This window comes from Pan troglodytes, chromosome X (assembly GCF_028858775.2).
Source record: "Pan troglodytes isolate AG18354 chromosome X, NHGRI_mPanTro3-v2.0_pri, whole genome shotgun sequence".
Lineage (NCBI taxonomy): Eukaryota > Metazoa > Chordata > Mammalia > Primates > Hominidae > Pan > Pan troglodytes.
The window spans coordinates 7,721,025-7,740,025 of NC_072421.2; the positions used below are offsets into that span (position 1 = coordinate 7,721,025).

A 19,001-nucleotide genomic window follows, 5' to 3' on the forward strand; every position below is an offset into this window, starting at 1 on the left:
CGGCGGTTGTTGATACCGCTATCTGATTTATGCCATACTCTAATTACCAGCAGCAGAAGGTAGCCAGAAGGAATTCACAGACATCCCTATTTGCATTCCTGTTATTCCCTATGCCCACTGTAGTTGGAACAATACTACAATAATAAAGGTCAGACACTCAGATGAAGATTATTATTCTGAAGATCATCAAAAGTATACTTTATGGCAGACAGAAAAAAAAATGCCTTAGCCATCTTCTTGTGTGAATTTTCACTCCTGCCTCTATAGAATGTAAATCTTTTGATTCTGAGATTGGAATGATTACATGTTGCTGCAAAGGCTCAGGGCTGTCTTCTGTATTTTTAACAAATGGAGCGCAGGCATGTAGCAGCTGAAAGTTCTATCTTTTCGCACAGTGTGCAAGACAGTGGCAATAAATTTTCAGAAGAGTTGTTTACTGAAGTACTCCAGCTAATAAAAAAGGAGTTAAGCTGTTATTGAGAAATCTTTCTTCCACCAACTTGCTGATGTGTCATTCAGCTTTCAAGGTCGTAGAGAGGAACGGAAACCCAGATCTCCTTCCTGAGCCTGGGTTTGAAGCAAATGGTCTTTCCTGGTCCCTCAAAGGATATCACAAAGCAAGAATTCCTTCACCTGGGCACAGGCTGTCAGTTACACCCCAGGTGTGTGCAGGAAAGCCAGTGATTTATGTCTGTCTAGCCAACATTCCCATGCACCGTTGATTTCACTTCTGTTCCTGAATGGTAAATCCTGGAACAGTGTTTTTGCAAGCCAAGTATGCTTTTCTCTGTTCTGGGTTTGTTTTTGTATGTCAAACCTAATCAACTCTACTCGATGCACAGAGTATACATAAAGATGCTGGTATCTCTGATGTCACCCCTATAGAATAAAAAACCACTGCTTTATAGAGAGATGATAGAAAACAAGTTCCATAAATATGTGAATTTTGATAATAAACACATTAATTCCCTTCTCCCCTTCTAAGGAGGATTCCCCTGCATTCCAAGACAAAGGTCATGTTCCGTAGCCTTGATTGAACCCTGAAGCTCAGGTCTTTGACTCAACTGTTCTTTCAGTCCTCATGAACCAGCTTTTATTTCAGGCTTTATTATTTGCCGGTTGTGTCATCTTTATCATTTATTTCTTTATTTCCACCTCACATTTTAATATGCCACAATTTTATGATCCTGCCAATCATGTTGATGGATGTCTCTTTCTTCTTCTTCTTCTTCTTCTTTTTTTTTTTTAACTTTTGAGCAAGAGGACTGCTATCCAAAATTGGAGAATCCAAGTCGAAACTGGACTGGAGCCCAGTGCTGGGCATTTCAATCCATGCAGTAGCTCCTCGTTCTCAGCAAATTCTGTCACTCACATCCTGTATGACCATGTACTATGCTTGGGAGATTGACTTTTTAAGCTTTCTTATCTATTTTCCTTAACTTTAAATCTAAAAATAAATGAGAGAACAGATGAGAGTGAAATTGCAGTGAGATTGTTCTCATACATAATGTAACTCTCTATTTAGGAACACAAAGACTGTAATTTCATGTTCGTTTTGAGGAATCTAAGCCAGTTTAGGGGAACACAATCTGCTTCTGGGGAAGGAGGTGCAATTTGCCCAGGTGTGAGTAAACTTTCCCCATAATAAGTAGGATGGAGGCTTCACAGTCTGCCCTGTGTGGCCAAGCTCTCTAACATACTGTGGCTCCATTTCAGCTCCTCCAGGTTCCTCAAGGGCATCTTCTCTTAGAAGGAGCCAAACACATGGCTTGGTAGAGATGCTCATATGTAAGTCATCAGCTAGGATGACAATTACGGTGCTTCCATCTAAGCAGTAGTATGTCCTCTTTTCTTTCTGAGATCTAACAGTGAATGTTATAGACCAGGTCCAGTGGGCTCTCATTGCATGCCTTCTTATTCCAGTTCCTGTGAGAGGTGAGACAAGCCACTCAGGATTTTTTTTTTTAACTTTCTTGGCTGTTAGATATTAACAACATTTCCTTGTTTCATATTCTTGTAAAAAAAAAAAGGTTGGGGGGGTACCTAATTTGCCACCAAGTACTGGAATAATAAAACATGGTACTGATGATTACCAATAACTTGTTAGATTTGATCTGCCTGTTTTCAGAGAACTGGGGATGCCTGGCTTAGCTCTAACCCAAAGTGTGCTGTTTTGTGCTAATTTTCTCTTTCAAAGGAGTAGGGGGTTAATAAATGTAAGAACTGAAAAGGGAAGTGTTACAGCCATAGGTGTGAACAGTTCGAGGAGCCCAAGGTATATTAACATTAGCAAAATACAAAATGCATTTAGAAAAGCATATATCCGTTTATTGTTTCCAGAAAAACTTATTAGTATTTGTGACACCCAGTCCAAAATTTGGAATGTTTTTGGCTATCATGAGAAGTTAAGGAAGCCAGGAATACATAGAAGAAAAATTAATTTAATTACATATATATATATATGTAGTCTTCTGAACTTTTACTGGCTGGTAAAGATGTGGACCATAGGAGATGACCCCTTCAAAGTAAGAAGAGACTTAGGAGAGACGTTCTGCAGAGTAGTCCCTGCTCTAGAGCAACTGTTACATAAACCATGTCCCGTCAAAGTAACAAAAGACTGAGGACAGAAGTTCTGCAGAGGAATCTCTGCTCTAGAGCAACTGTTACATAAGCCACATTCCTTCAAAGTAACAAGAGATTTAGGACAGAAGTTCTGCAGAGGAATCCTTGCTCTAGAGCAACCGTTACATAAACCACATCCCTTCTAAGTAACAAGAGACTTAGGCAGAAGTCTAAACCGTATGCAACATAAACCATTCACAATGCAATTCACATTGCATTCCCAAGGCCCTGTCATTCACTTGACTGCTGGGCGGGGCTGCCAATGCTCAGAAAGTAAATGCAGTATTTCATCCAATAACAGAGATTTGCTGAATTCATGCCACCTGCCAATCACTTTGCGGGTGTCAGGAACACCATGATATAAATGACACCTCCTGCCTGGTGGTCTGGTGGGAGAAGAGAGCACATAAAGAGCTCTGGTGTCGTGGAACTCATGCTTTATTAGCATTTGCTAATAAAAATTGAATCTCCGGGCTGGGTGCAGTGGCTCATACCTGTAATCCCAGCACTTTGGGAGGCTGAGGCAGGAGGATCACCTGAGGTCAGGAGTTTCAGACCAGCCTGGCCAACATGGCAAAACCCCATTTCTACTAAAACAATTACAGAAATTAGCTGGGCATGGTGGTGTGCACCTTTAATGCCAGCTACTCCAGAGGCTGAGACAGGACAATTGCTTGAACCCAGGAGGTAGAGGTTGCAGTGAGCTGAGATCATGCCACTGCACTCTAGCTTGAGCAACACAGCAAGACTCTATCTCAAATATAAAATAATAATAAAAAAATAAGCTCCAGACCCTACAACCATGCCTGGCCTGTAGGGGATGCTTAACAATATTGTTTTAGGGTTCCCTTTTCTGAGCCCCAAGAGGGAAAGTAGAGAATACTGAAGAGAAAGAGGAAATGACCAGCAGAGAATCATCTCAGTCTCCCCTGAGGCTAGCCATACAAACTAGAATCCCTCTTCCCCAAGGCAAGTTATAGAGACCAGAACCCCTTCTCCCTCAATCAAGTCATAAGACTGAAAAATAGGACCAATTTTTCCTCATCCTTTCTATGTAAAAACTGGCCATAAAGAAATTCCCCAACCTACCTTGACTGTGGGTCCTAGCACTCCCATTCCAGAGAAGGTCCTACCCCACACTTAGAAAGAAGGAACGCTGCTCAGAGAGGCCAAGAACAATCTAGACAGACAGGCCTTGGCAGCTTTCCCCACTCAGTTCATTAGCATTAGATCAGGCCCTTTTTGTCCAATCTTATTTCTACATGGCTGTACATACTTTGTTGAACCTAAGCATAAAAATAGTCAATTTCCCCTTTATCTTTGGGTCTTCATTCTCAAGGCTCCTATGTGTACACATTAAATGAATTTGTATGCCCTTTCTCCTATTAAAAAAAAAAGAAATTGAATTCCTGCCCCCATCCATGCATTCATTCTCTCATTTGTTTGGCAGTATTATTAAGTATCTTCTACAGGTCAGGCATGGCACTAGGGCCTGGAGATTCAGTGGAAGGTTAATGCCCCATGGTGCTCAGCCCTGATGGGACTTCCTGGAAAAGGGGAACAGGCTCTCAGAGGAGGTGGCATTGGAGATGGCTTCTGAACAATGACTGCTTGCCAGGGAGAGGGGGAAGTAAGTTTTAGGTTGAGAGATGATGATATGCAGAGCATTGAGCTGTGAATGTGCAAGCTGTGTTTCGGACTGGTTACCATATTGGGGTAGAAGCTGGGCTGTGTGAGAGTATTGGCATCAACATAAGGCTTCGTCAGGACTGTTCATGTTTTGATAATAAATCTGAAGTGTAGCTATTTAAGGAACCCACCCAAGTTCACAGAAGTAGTTAAAGGAAGAGCTTGAATCACAGTAAGAAGAAGCCATTGGGGAGTGGGCAGTGAGGCAGGGGCTGTCATTAAGGTGTGTCTGTCCCCTCTAAGCATTGCAGCTTCTTGCACGAATCTCTCAGAGCTCTCACCAACCCTGGGGAAGTGGACACTTGTCCTGTTCCCTGATAGCCTTCAAAAAGGCCTCTCACCCAGTATTCTCTTTCAGCAGAGAGGAATTGCTAATTATTTCCCAGACGAGAGGTAAAGATTGAGCCTACGATGTGAAACTGAGACACAGCACTAAATGCATTTCTCAGAGGGCAACCCGATGTGAAGAAGCACCCATGGGACTTATTGATCCCTACCAGCAGACTCAGTTGTGAAACCTCATACCTTCGTATAGCAACATCGCTCACAGCCCATTGTAGCAAAGGCCACGCATTGACAGTGACTTATAACTCTTGAGTATCTGTGCATTCTAATCAATTCAAATGAAGGAGGTTTAGGTGCTCTCTGAATTAAGGAATATGTTTGCATTACCATTCCCCTCTCTCGAGAGGTTTAGGCCAATTGAATGAATGTTCTATTTAACTTTGAAAATTTCAGTATTGACCATTTAGTGTTCATTCTAGGAGACTTGTTGTATTATAGAAGAGGGTAGAACACAAAATTGAGTTGGAGTTTAAACAGCATTGATGAAAGTAATTGACAACTGAAGGTACACAGTGGAATACTATTCGCCTTTAAAAAGAACGTAATGCTGTCATTTTTGACAACATGGATGAACCTGGAGGACATTCTGCTAAGTTGTATAAGCCAGACACAGAAAGACAAATACTGCAAGATCTCACTTCTATGTGGAATCTAAGAAGAAAGTTGAACTCCTAGAAGCAGAGAGTAGAATGGCAGTTACCAGGGACTGGGGTTAGGGGAGTGGATGGGGAATGGGGACATGTTAGTCAAAGGATAAAAAGTTTTAGTTAGACAGGAGGAATAGTTTGGGGATGTATTGCATTACATGGTGACTGTAGTGACTTACAATGTATTATATATTTCAAAATTGCTGAGAGAGTAGATTTTAAATGTTCTCACCTCAAAGAAATGACAACTATATGAGAAAATGAATATTTTGATTAGCTTTATTTAATTATTCCACATGGTAAACATATATTATTGCATTGTCCCCAACAAGTCTATACAAGAATTATTTGTATATATCAAATGATACCTATATATACAAAATTTGTATATATATTTGTATAATTGTTTGCATATATCAATTAAAAATTTTAAAAGGTAGTCTTCTCTAGTAGTGTGTGTATGTGTATTTGTGTATAAATTTTTTTCCCAAAGAAATACTATTTTCAAGGTGCTTGAATTCATATTAATCACCATATAGAGAAGGAAGAACAGAATTAAACAACAACAACAAAAAACAAATATAGGCAATTTTCTATTAAATCTCTTCCTGAGTTGGGTCTTTGGGGGATGTCTCAATAACATAATTCTTCACTTACTGATCCACAGAGGGTAACAATAAGTCACTTCATAGAGACACAACAGAGACTTACCTTTCTCTGACAGAAGATACCATATTAGGCAATTAACTTGTAATATTTTGTGAATTTTCAAATAGCCTGCTATGATAATAGGTGGATCCTAATCAGAATGGTGGCAGACATACTTAACATTATCTGTGGTCTTTTTTTTCCTCCCTTTTTTTTTTTTTTTTTTTTTTGCAGGAACACTGAGACTCCGTTCCTGCTTGTCTTGTCCTACCTCCACGTGCACACAGCCCTGTTCTCCAGCAACGACTTTGCTGGCAAAAGTCAACACGGAGTCTACGGGGATGCTGTTGAGGAAATGGACTGGAGTGTGGGTACGTTTCTCCTCAGTGAGTGCTTAGAAAGCTGCTAAGTCTTTGCCTCCTTGTGTTTTCTTTCCTGTGTATTTCTATCTTTGTTCCTGATGCCTTTAGAGACAGCAAATGTATGGGGTTTTTTTAAAGTAACCAAAAATGCATTGATCCTGAAAGGTAAATAGAATACAAAAAGCACCTTCACCAGCCTCGGCAACATAGGGAGACCCCATCTCTACAAAAAATAAAAAAAAAAATCAGCCAGGTGTGGTGGTACATGCCTGTGGTCCCAGCTAATTGGGAGGCTGAGGTGGGAGGACGTCTTGAACCCAGGAGGTTGAGGCTGCACTGAGCTATGATTGCACCACTGCACTCCAGCCTGGGTGAGACTGAGACCTTGTCTCTTAAAAAATATATATATATCTTTACCCTCTTTTGCATGTCTGCAGTTCCTAGTGGATACATTTCAGGGGAAGTCTAGTCTGTGGGCTGCAGATGGAAGAGATTCATGGACGAAAAGAGACAAAACTTTAGTCCTTATTATCCCTTATTCTATCAACAATGAAATATGAACAATGCCTTGTCATTAGCAGTTAAATGTGTGATGGATTTTGGATCCAGAATACCTGCAGCTGGCTACAGCCTTGGCGAGGCTCTCAGGGCAACAGTGACGAGATCCTCGTGTTCTTCTTGCTGCATCTAACGATGGCAAAGCTTTGCTTGTTCTCCAAACTCCTTCTCTCCCTTCCTGAGCAAATAACCCTATTTCTGAGAAACATGGCATTTTTCACTGACATTGGGAAGACTTCCTTACTGAAGGTTTGTTTAAGTTAAAATGCATGTCTTCCATATCTACATCATCATCCCTATGCTTTTATTTTGTCTTGCAGAGCTCAGAGATCCCAGGATGGGGGATTACACCTGGGGTCTCTTAGCTGTACACAGCTAAGGGGTTGGCTGGCATGCAATCTCATGCTGAATGAGGTAGGGAAGGCCTTAGTGTGTGAGTTACGCAAAGGAGTGAAAAATCAGCATTCCAGTCCACTTGGAACTTCTCACAACTTCCAGTCTTTTCTAGCAGCATTGCCTCTTACTTTTACATTGCTGGGCTCATCTGGACAGTATCAGAGTGACAGAAGAGATCATTTTGTCCATATTCCAGTACTCGCCCAGGTTCCTGAAGATTTTCATATATTTGTTTCCTTTTACTTTTTCTCTCTCTCATTCTTCCTTCCATTTCTTTTGGTGAAATAACTCAATAGTTTCTAATCTTTGGATCCAGATGTTTTGGAAATCCATGAAAGTTGCTTCCTAGTTCTGTTTGTTTGTTTGTTTAAAGCAGAAAATTGATGGCAGTGGTGGTCACCTACTGTGGTGATTGTCAGAACAAATTTTGTTCTGTTTTGTTTTAAATCATGGAAGGAGCACGTTCTTAAGAAACAAGACTGGGCTTTTCTTCCAGCTTCTAGATGCTTCTTTAATTATCTCTGTGAACTTGGGAGATGTTTTACATCTTCAGGCCTCTCCTCTATCATCTTGATAGGAGGATTCAAATTAGGCGAGTTCTGAGGTTCTTTTTTTCTCTAATAGTCTGTGATTCTATAAAGTAATGAGAGTGAGTACCATTTGTAATACTAACTAGGAAGAACAAAACCAGAACATTCTCTCTAACAAGATTTATAAGAAGAATGCATTACGCTTAGGGCTCGTACATATACCAATACAAGCCTGCCTCCTTTTATTTTTTCCTTTCTAAAATGTTGCACATAAATCAATTTATATTTTTCACATCTTAGTGTAAATCAGTAGAATATTTTCTCTTTTTAATGAGTGTTCTATTTTAATGTGTCAGGCTGCTTATGCAACTCTAAGACTTCTGTTGGCTAGCAAGCAATCTCACGCTGATCTCATCACACCTGTTGATTAAATTTTATTTAATTAGCATGGCATACATGCCTGACTCATTAGAAAGTCTAACTTCCAGTGTTGTCTCACTACTAGTTCCTCTAAAGTATTTGGAGAGTATTTTCAATCTTCGAGACCTGCCTTAGCCCCTGATTTATAGATGTTTGTGTTGTTTTTTTGTTTTTGGTGGAAAGATAAAATCCTTCCCCTAAGCATTCCATGAATTTTTAAGAAAGTTTTTGTTTTTTAAATCCAATACATATGAGTGTTCTAAAGAATATTTCTTCTTTCCAAGAAGGGCTTTTCCTTATTACACAGGACGGGACTGTTGCATTCTGAATAATTATGTAATAAAATAAAAGGGGGATATTTGCTTCATAAGAAACACTCCCTGCACAAAGGAAAACTGAGATGGAAGCGGTTAACTAGTGAGGGTGCATCTCAGTCACTCAGAGCGTGTTCTCTCCACATGTTTGAGGGCTGTATAATTCTGTGGATCATCACTTTCTCCACTGCAGGTTTCTCTAAGCCTGGAAAGGCATATTCAGTGACCAAGAACCTTTATTATGTAACTGTACACCAATTCTACTGCCCGTGATTGTGGCTTACTGCCTTATTCTTAGCTGAGTGAGTGCTGTGTCTCATATTGTTATAGTAACTAGAGAAAGACTGACTTCATACAGATGTTGTGAGAGCTGCAGAAGGGGCTTCTCAGTACAACCACACAAGGGCAGTTGAAATCCAGGAGATACAATTCTGCTCTGCAAATTCACGGGGTGGTCGACATGATTTTAATCATCAGAGTGACTAACATTGAGAGCTGGCCGTATACTGGGCCCTGATAGCACATGTATTTGTGGGAGCCATAGGCTTTTGGTCCCATAAAGGTTGTCAAGAAATCACTGGCATGAGGCAGATTGATTCATAGGAGAAAAGACATACTAATTTATTGAATGTGCATACACAAGAGCCTTCATAATGAAGACCCAACCTCCCAATGGGGTCCAGAAGCTTATACACCATCCTGAGGTTACAGAAAGGTTGGGGGCTTGGGCCAGGCATCGTGGCTCACACCTGTAATCCCAGCACTTTGGGAGGCCGAAGCGGGCAGATCACCTGAGGTCAGGAGTTCGAGACCAGCCTGGCCAACACGGTAAAACCCCATCTCTACTAAAAATACAAAAATTAGCCGGGCATGGTGGTGTGCACCTGTAATCCCACCTACTGGGGAGGCTGAGGCAGGAGAATCACTTGAACCTGGGAGGCGGAGGTTGCAGTGAGCCGAGATCGCACCACTGTACTCCAGGAAGAAAAAAAAAATATATATATATATATATGTGTGTGTGTGTGTATATATATGTGTGTGTGTGTGTGTGTATATATGTGTGTGTATATATATGTGTGTGTGTCTGTGTGTGTGTGTGTGTGTGTATGATGGGGGCTTGGATCCTGGTAAAACAGGTTATGCGGGTCAGGGAGAAGAGGAGTTCTGTTGAGGGGCAATAAATAATTGCTAGGGAGAATTATTGGATACAGGAACAGAGATTATCTTGTAATTTAAATGATCCTTGGAGTTAGTCATTGTACTTGGAAAAGGGTCTCCTCAGGGGTAGTCATATCTTGGTCTTCTTTTCTGCAACAGACAATGAAATTACAGGGAGGGGAAGGGAAAAAAATGTTCTCCTTGCGGGGGTCTGGATCTTAGGCAGATAAAAGAACTTCACCTTCTATGGGAGAAACTGTGTGTGGGATGAGGGGGAGGTTAGAGAGACTTGAGGCTTCTTCGGTTTAGCATGTCAAAATGCAATCTTTGGGGATATCAGTTTCTGAGTCCCAGCATCTTACCTCATTTTGTGCTGCCAGTGGTCCCTGTGCAGCAGGTGATGTTCTCATCATTCGCATTCCACAGGTAAGGCAAGTGAGGCTTGCAGGTTAGGTACACCCACCTCAGGTTACAGAATTCATAATGGGTGAGCATGCGTTCCAATGCAGGTGTCCCACCTAGAACATGAAATCTACACAACTTTGTTTCTTTTCTTTCCATGTAATAAGAAAGCGTGCATCATGTCAGTGCACAACCAACAACATATCTCCGGGACAGATCTAGTTCATTCATTAGTCATGTTGACTGGATGCTAACTGTGTGCTTAAATGTTTTTTGGCAGTGTAGGGTGGGAGTGGGGTGCAATGATGATAAGACTATAGGTTTAGGGGAGAATGTTCAGCCTACAGGATAGTAAGAAATTTAAGATTCTTTCAGGAGATCCTATAACAACTCAGGGCAGAAAGTGAGGAATGTCATGAGGGAAGTGCAGATAAAGTGCTTGAACAGTTTGGAAGCAGGAAGGGCAGTGGTGCTGTGCATGTTGGATACAGCAGCCACATCATTTCAGCAGGGCACACCCACAGTGGAATTCTTTGGGCAATCATGGTGCTATTGCAAAGTCTGATTTTCAATCCCAGTTAATTCTGAAGCAGCCCAAGCATCAGGGAAGAACAAACGTGTAAAATCTCATTGTTCTCTAGTATACAACAAGCATTTTGGAGGCGTGTCATTCTGGCTGTTTCTCTTCCTTTGGAAATAGACTGACATTTTTCATAGACCTGTTCATGGTTGGGGGTCAGGTGGAAGGATGGATGTAGTTCTCACCGGGGGTTTCTTATCTACAGCTTACACCATTATAGTGATCACAGCTAGTCTGTGAAGTGGAATTTGCATGCAATCAGCATTCACTCAGAGCCCTGTGCTATTAATAGAACCACATGAAGGAATCATAAATCAGCCTTTGCTCAGGATTGGACTAGCAAGTTCTGTACTATTACAAAGAAAAATTCAAGTGGAGAACAAGAAGGTGAATGCTAAAACAAATCTCTGGCTTCCAATCAAAGCTTCCTGGCCAGGTGTGGTGGCTCATGCCTGTAATCCCAGGTGGATCACCTAAGGTTATCAGTTCAAGACCAGCCTGGCCAACATGGCAAAACCGCGTCTCTAATCAAAGTACAAAACTTAGCCAGGCATGGTGTCACATGCTTGTAATCCCAGCTACTTGGGAGGCTGAGATGGAAGAATCACTTGAACCTGGGAGGCAGAGATTGGCATGAGCCAAGATTGCGCCCCTGCACTCCAGCCTGGGCAACAGAGTGAGATTCCATCAAAAAAAAAAAAAAAAAGCCTTGCTATGGAAAAAAAAAAGAAAAAACACCCTTCCACTGCTGAGAGTTGGAATCAACTGGTTTTATGAGATTCTTTCAAACAAGAATGGCAAGTCTTCATCTTTAGATGGAGTTCCAGAAGTCTTTGTGCATTTGTCGTTCAGTTGCTCAGGACTGGTAGCTTGGCATCCCCTGTTGGCTGAGCATGACAGGGCAACTCTCAGTTTGATTTCTCTCACTCTCCTCTGCCTTCCCTGCAGGAGGACCTGGACATTGCTACCGTACCCTCTGGGCACAGAGAACCAACCTGGAGGAAAAATAAGTGGTGAATTCATGAGATGAGCTTGGGGGATGTTACAGAATGAATGCGTGTTTACCATGCCTGACATTTAGTCAGTCATGTGCAACTCAATGTAGCAGCAAGGGCCATGCACCCAACTCGTCTTGAGGGATGGAGAATAAATTGGAAGGCCTCATTCGTAAGAGCTCAGGATTGTGTCAAGAACCTCAAGAAACACAAGAAAACTCTGGCAATGGGGAACCATAGGTATTGGTCTAAGCCCTTCAAATTTGCAGTGTAATTTTAAGTAGGGCCTGGATTATCAGACATGGTTGTAATGGATTATCCATTTTAAAATAGACTCTTTTAGGAGGTTTGGATTAAAATGATTGTGAAAGTATGGACTGTAGCATGCAATGAATAACCCCTCTGTATATAGGTTCATTTACATGGACAAAAGTCCTCTGATTCAATATACATAAAAGACATCTACTTTTAGAATCTGTAGGGGCCACGGGGAAAACTTCCCCTTCACCCTCTGAAGTTTCTCTAAAGCTCAACTCACAAAACGCAGATTAATTGGAGAAAAGTCATAAAAACTATATTAACCTGCACACAGGGAGCATCACAGAGTGGCTACCCAAACCCCCTATGGGATACCAAAGCTTGTATACCATATTGAGGTTACAGAAAGAATGGGAGCTTGCATCATGGCAGCCCTCCGATAAAATAAGTGGTAAATGGTTTGTTTGTTTGTTTGTTTGTTCGTTTTGAGACAGGATCTTGCTCTGTCACCCAGGCTGGAGTGTAGTAGCTCAATCTTGGCTGACTGCAACCTCGACTTCCTGGGCTCAAGCAATCCTTCCACTTTAGCCTCCTGAGTAGCTGGGACTGCAGGTGCTTGCCCCCAAGCCCAGCTAATAATTTTATTTTTTGTAGAGACAAGGTCTCACTATGTTGCCCAGGCTGGTCTTGAACTCCTGGGCTCAAGCGATCCTCCCATCTTGGCCTCCCAAGGTGCTAGGATTACAGGCGTGAGCCTCCATGCTTGGCCAGTTAATGTTTCTTTAAGATCTTTAAAGTGTAGGACTCTCATTTCGTATTTCCTAGATCTGGACGAGGGAAGTCCTGGTTACATGAATACAGAGTTTCTACAGATGCAAATCTCCCCCACAAAAACAGCTCTCCTTGCATGCTGTCTGACAGCCATCTCGCATATATGAAATAAATATATTTTGTGGTAAAATATTTTGATTTCCTTCAAGTTCTATAGACCAGGTACACATTAGGTGCTCAATAAGGAAGTTTTAAAAGTGAAAGTATGGAGGTCAGGTGCCTGATATTTGCAAAGCCTGATCCAAGGTGCCAGGAATTACTAGGAACACAGATATGAATAAGGTTGACTTGGCTTTCTCCTATATATCAAAATAGTAGTCCAACCATGGGCATGGAAGAGATTGTTCTGCAAGAATATTTCAGGCAGTTGGGCAACCTGTGACCCACAATTTATCTCCATCTAATCCAGGATAAGAGTTTAGAAATCAACCTTCATGTCTTTACTTCTCAAAACTGTAAGACCCAAAAAAGCAAAAGCCCATGTTCTATTTGACATTCTTTGCCCTATACAGAGTCTAGCCTGGATCTTAAGGCTGTATATTTCCCTTGGGGTGTAATGCATCACTTTTCTATCTTGAATTTCTTAAACATTCTTATTTTTGATCAATGCAACCCTCTTTAAAAAGTGACAATAATGTGCTCACTTCTGGTGCACAGTGAGGATGGAAGGTCCAGTCCAGCATCCAAAGGAAGGTCACGGCAGAAAGAACCTCTAAAAGAAAACCAAAAGAACAGCCAAAAACTGGGAAGACAGACTCAGAGAAGTGTGATCAGGGAATTCAGGAGCAAAGAGCATTTCAACGGATAATGATCAATACCAACGAGTACTTCAGAGACATCAAGAAGGGCTGAAAAGGGACAAGTGAATGTAGCTCCTGTAAATTGTAGAATTATAGTGTATTACAGAGAATGATATTTGAGGAGCTGAGGTCAATGAGGTTGGATATTTCTTTCAAGAGGAATGGAAGAATTTGTGCCAAGGGATGACTTATCAGGCTTTGTCTGAGCTCATCTCTGCTTGGAGACCATGAATTGGATGTTGGCACATAGGTATGTGGATTTTCAGTTCAATGCAGGGCCAGGAAGTAGGATCACCAAACTTATTGATGATTGAAGTTTTGCTAGCAGGGAGTGTCACAAAAGGCAACTGGGCAGTGGAATTTGAGTGATTAGCAACAGAAGGACTGAAGTGGCAGATGGTGGTGGGGGATGAGGAAGGAAGAGAGCTGCTGGCTTGTGATGATGAACTGGAGATTCAAACAAGATTGCAGCAAAGGTGTTGGAAGGCTGGGGCAGAGTGGAAGTGTTTATATTCCAGAGGTTGAATCATTCCAGGTATTCCCAGGTGCATGGCATGCCTGCTGGATGATGAATGGAAGGCAAGTTCCTGGCGTTGGAGAGGTCATGGAATTGGGAAGCCAGAGTGTTCAGCTGGTGCCTTCATATGACTGTGCACCAGCAAAGATGCCATGCACGGCTGTCCTGTGATTCCTAGGGCTGATTATCTTTATTCACTTTCATGGTGGAGGTTTATAGCCAGGCAGAGAGAGGGGATGCATAATGGTTTACTTTGTAAGGAGGAATGTAGAACCATTATGGACCGCTCATTCATTAACTGAGCTTCCAATATTATCAAACACTCAAAATTGAGGCTTGAAAATTATTTCAATCGTTGGTTACCTGCCAACGTTTCAGGTTTTTAACAGGTTTCAGGGAGTCAGGGAGGTGGTCCGTGCACACTAAGCAAGCTGGCTTCCCTCTGTCCAGCACAGACCCATCTGTTAGCTCAATGGCATTAAGGCAGTATTAAGAGCTAACTGCTGAGACTATACAACTAGTTATCTCTTCATAGCTGTGGCACACATCCCAGTGGGATGTGATGTGCAGGGGGATGCACTTGGAGCAATAAGAAATAGAATGTGGAAGCATTTTGTCTTAAAACTCTTAAGAAAAGCAAATGTATCCCCTAGTCTCTCTCTCATCTGCTTCCGCAGCAATGGTTGGATGTGGTATGAATTCTTAAATGTGTTTTTAATTTTCATTTTGTTTTAAACATGCGCTTCATAGAGTTCAAATAAAGATAAATAAATAGAGCATAGAGCCATGTGACACTGGCTCCAGACTAGACAGCGTGATGGAACAGAGCAGGAAGCCCAGAAAAAGAATTTCATGTAAAATGTAAATGTAAAGGTGACCCTTCAAGGCAGATGGCTAAGAATGGATTATACAATAATTGTGATAGTATGATTAAACTTTTAGGAGAGCGATTGTAGTTAATTCACTACTGTCTGGCATTGTGGTGCTTTGCATGTGCTTAAATGGTATAATAATGGTGTTGTGTTGATGATGATGGTGATGGTGGTGATGCTGATGATGGTGATGATGATGATGGTCATGATGGTGATAATGTTGATGATGATATGATGGGTATGATGATGGCGATGCTGATGATGGTGGTAATTATGATGATAGTGATGATGGTGGTGAAGATGGTGATAATGATGAAAATAATGAAGATGAAGAGGAGGAAGCAGGGGGACGTTGTGATGCTCAAAATAAAGAAGTCAATTTTACAAGAAGTATAGAAGATTAAAGTAAGTTGCCCAAAGTCATGGAGATGGCATATGATGGCTAGGATTTTAATCTTGTCTGTCTTACATACTATGCTATTCCTGCTGTTCCTCATATATTTAAATAAATTCCCCATGCAGATTGTGTTTGGAAAATGGAAGTACTGAAGAATTCCAGAAAATATATTGAGATATATTTATCTGATATACAGGATAATTGAGAAAGGTCTTTCTGAACACAAAAGCCAAGAAATAACTAACTCAAAGAGAAAGATTGCAGAATTTTACTTCATGAAATCTAAAATCTCCTGATGTCAGGTAAAAATATAACATAAACTGAACAAAAAGACCAATGACAAAAGACTTAAAAAGCATGTGCATCATCAACACAAAAAGAAAACTCCTGAGATATAGGAAGAGCTCATACAAAGCAAATGATAGAAAGATAAATATCAGAAAAAGACATTGATTGTACCAATTTATTGTACCAGTTCACTACACATGTTCTAGCATTGGGCATTATGATTTTAAAAAATAAAATGTTTGCTAAAATAACTGAAAGAGATCAGCTCTTTTTAAAAATTACACATACCACATTATACTGATTCCTGAATAGGTCAGACTTTTTTCTTGTATTTTTTAAAAAATAATTAAACTACAAAAAAAATCTGTTGCCATTTATCCAGTGGAGTCAGAATCTTTCCTTAATCCCCAATGCTTATAGGAGGACCTGATGAAATCTATGGCCACTGAATCCCTTATGAGTCTGCCGCTGATACCATATTACTGTTGTTTCAGCTTACGAGGCATATTTTAAATATTCAGCCAACACCTCTCATTTATGAATCCCAAGGCATCTATGACACAATGATTAAAACTCAAGTGAAGCAACAAATTGGGCTTTATTTTCACACTGGTGTTTTTCTTCATTGGAAATCCCCTTTAGGAAATGTCTTTCAAAAGGCTTTAGGTTATCTGTGTGTGTGTGTATGTATGTGTGTGTTTACACATGATATTTTACATTAAATTTATCTCCCACTCATCCTAAATCACACTTTTTAAAAAATGAGTTTGTGAAATCTACTTATTTTAATAATGCTAATGTAATGTTAATTCCCCAAAGTGGAAACTGCAGTTAAAAAAAAAAGGAAATCCATTGGTTTATTCAGACTGTCAACTCTTGGTATATGCTTGCAGTCATAGCTGAGCTCTGGATCAGATGAAATATGACCTCTGATCGTGTCATTGCACACCCGTATTGCTGAGATTGCTGTGATAATCATGAAATTGCAGATAGACAGTATTTTCTCAGGGACTTTTGACAGGGGCTGGTATTAAGCCTCTGCTGCCTAATGAACCAATTTTTTATTCAAGCAGATCTAGACAGGAGAGAAATGAAATCATTTCCATTACAGACCACTGTTTACCTGAATGCAACATTCATAATGAGGTTTTGAAACTTCAGGAAAACATCTAGGAGGTGATGACAACCTCTACATTGCAAAGGAATGACTAATACAAACCCACTTATGCATGATTCTCTTTCCACGATTGCCAAACGTATTTAATAAAGAGACAGTTTAAAAACCGCCAGTTACATGCTTGACTGTAAAGATATACAGTACACTTTAGGATATGTGCTGTTTTGCTGTTTGGGAGTGTTTTGTATATACTTTTTAAAATACAAGGCTTTCTCAAATGGGACAGACCATTTGTTACTGGAATATAATTTTATCTAGGGTTCTTACTCCTTTTCATTACTGCAGGAAGAAAATGAATTTTTGGTAAATTGAAATAAAATCACATATGTCAACATTTTCTATTGATTGTCACTTTCAGAATTGTGTGTTTGGGAAGCCTTTGTGAGTGACAAGGCGTGGAATGGAGGAGACAGTAGCTATGAGATGCTCACTGACTGTCCCAGAGTTTATGCTTTTCTTGTGCCTTCCTACGATGTCTGGACAGCTTTCTCTTCATGCAGGGGCTTAGGATGAAGTCACTGAGAGCTAAGGTCTATGATTTAATGTAGTTCAAGAGCAGAGTTCTGGGGGTGAGTGTGAGATAGCATGTCACATACCACTTTGCAACAGAAAAAAAAATTTAAATTGTTGCCTCAGTCTTCTGTGTTTTTTTAGTGTTTTCCACACTTTGTATAAATGTTTTTCTGATTACCAAAGTAATCCGCAATATGCAAAACTGAAGAATATAGACACAAACAGTACAGAAAGGGAATTCCCCATGAAATCTCACCCCTAAATAGGCAGCATCATTAACAGTTTGCTGGATAGATTTATTTCTTATATGTTGCCAGTATGACATAGTAATATCAAGATTTGACTATTAAGAATATTTTACACAAACTCTATATGCTATTCTGCAGTTTTTTCTTTTCGCTCAACTATCTATTTGGTCATTTTTCCATTTCAGCATTTCGATTTTCATTTTACCTTTCTTAGACTACAATTTGTTTAATCATTCCTCTGTGAGGGACATCTGAGTTCCTTTTTTAAAATTTTTTTATTTTTTATTTTATTTATTTATTTATTTATTTATTTATTTATTTGTATTTCAAGTAGTGCTATAAGTGAATATTCTGTAAAGCTGTGTGAACTGGTGGGAATAATTTTGAAATAAAAATTCAGCCGAGATCAAATTCGCTGGATCAAGGAGCATAAAAAATTTGCTTTCATTTGATATTGCCTAAAATAGGTATACTCTTTTTTTCACCATGATAGTAGGATACCCATTGATAATCAATGAGAACGCTAATTTCCTCATACTCTTAGCAACCCTGGATATTATCAGTCTCTTTTTCATCTATCGGGTGAAAAATGCTAGTTCACTATTTTTTTTCTATTATGTGTAGGGTTAGTACAGTGTTGTATTTCTTCTCCCAAGGATTCTTTGGTCACTTTTCTATTGGATTGTAGATCTTTTTCTTATTGATTTGTTTGCACTATCTATATGATAAGAACATTAATATTTTACTTATTGTACACTGCAAATGTTTTTCCTGCCTTTTTTTTGTCTTTTCATTCTATTTAAAGAGTCTTTTGCAATAAATTTTTGTAGTTAAACCTTCATGATGTCTGGGGCTTGTAATTGGAAGATTTTTTTTTTTTTAAGTTTTTCTTACTCCCCTACAAATTACAGGTTGAGTATCCAAAATACTCAAATATTCATCCAAAATACTCGGGACCAGAAGTGTTTCAGATTTGGAATGTTTTCAGATTTGGGAATATTTATATTATACTCACCAGCTCAGCATCCCTAATCCAAAAATCTGAAACTCAAAATGCTCCAATGAGCATTTCCTTTGTGTGAGCATCATGTTGGCACTCAAAAAGTTCAGGACTTAGGAGCATCTCAGATTTCAGATTTTCAGATGTAGAATACTCAACCTATATGTATACACCCTTTCCCTTGTATTTTCACCCAATATGTATATGGCTTCATGCTTTACAGTTAGATATTTCATCTGTGGAGGAAATTCTGTGTGTGTGTGTGTGTGTGTGTGTGTGTGTGTGTGTGTCTGTGTGTCTGTGATGGACCATGTGTTATTTGCGTATTCTTGTGAATTTGGGTCTTGATTGATCAGTACTCTTGGCTGGTGTGGGACCTCTTAAAACTTGGGTAGGACAAGTGTTGGTGGCCCAGTGTTATACTTTGTCTTCAG

General features: G+C 40.1%; 1 protein-coding gene across 4 annotated transcripts in view; it reads left to right on the plus strand.

Moving 5' to 3' along the window:
* STS (steroid sulfatase) overlaps nucleotides 1-19,001 on the plus strand; it is a 205,907-nt gene that overhangs the window by 122,813 nt on the left and 64,093 nt on the right. For all 4 annotated transcript variants that reach the window (XM_063803877.1, XM_054676418.2, XM_016943073.4 and 1 more), the window contains one exon: nucleotides 6,186-6,322. In XM_063803877.1, coding sequence (XP_063659947.1) covers nucleotides 6,186-6,322 — 137 coding nt within the window. The remainder of the gene's footprint in view (nucleotides 1-6,185; nucleotides 6,323-19,001) is intronic.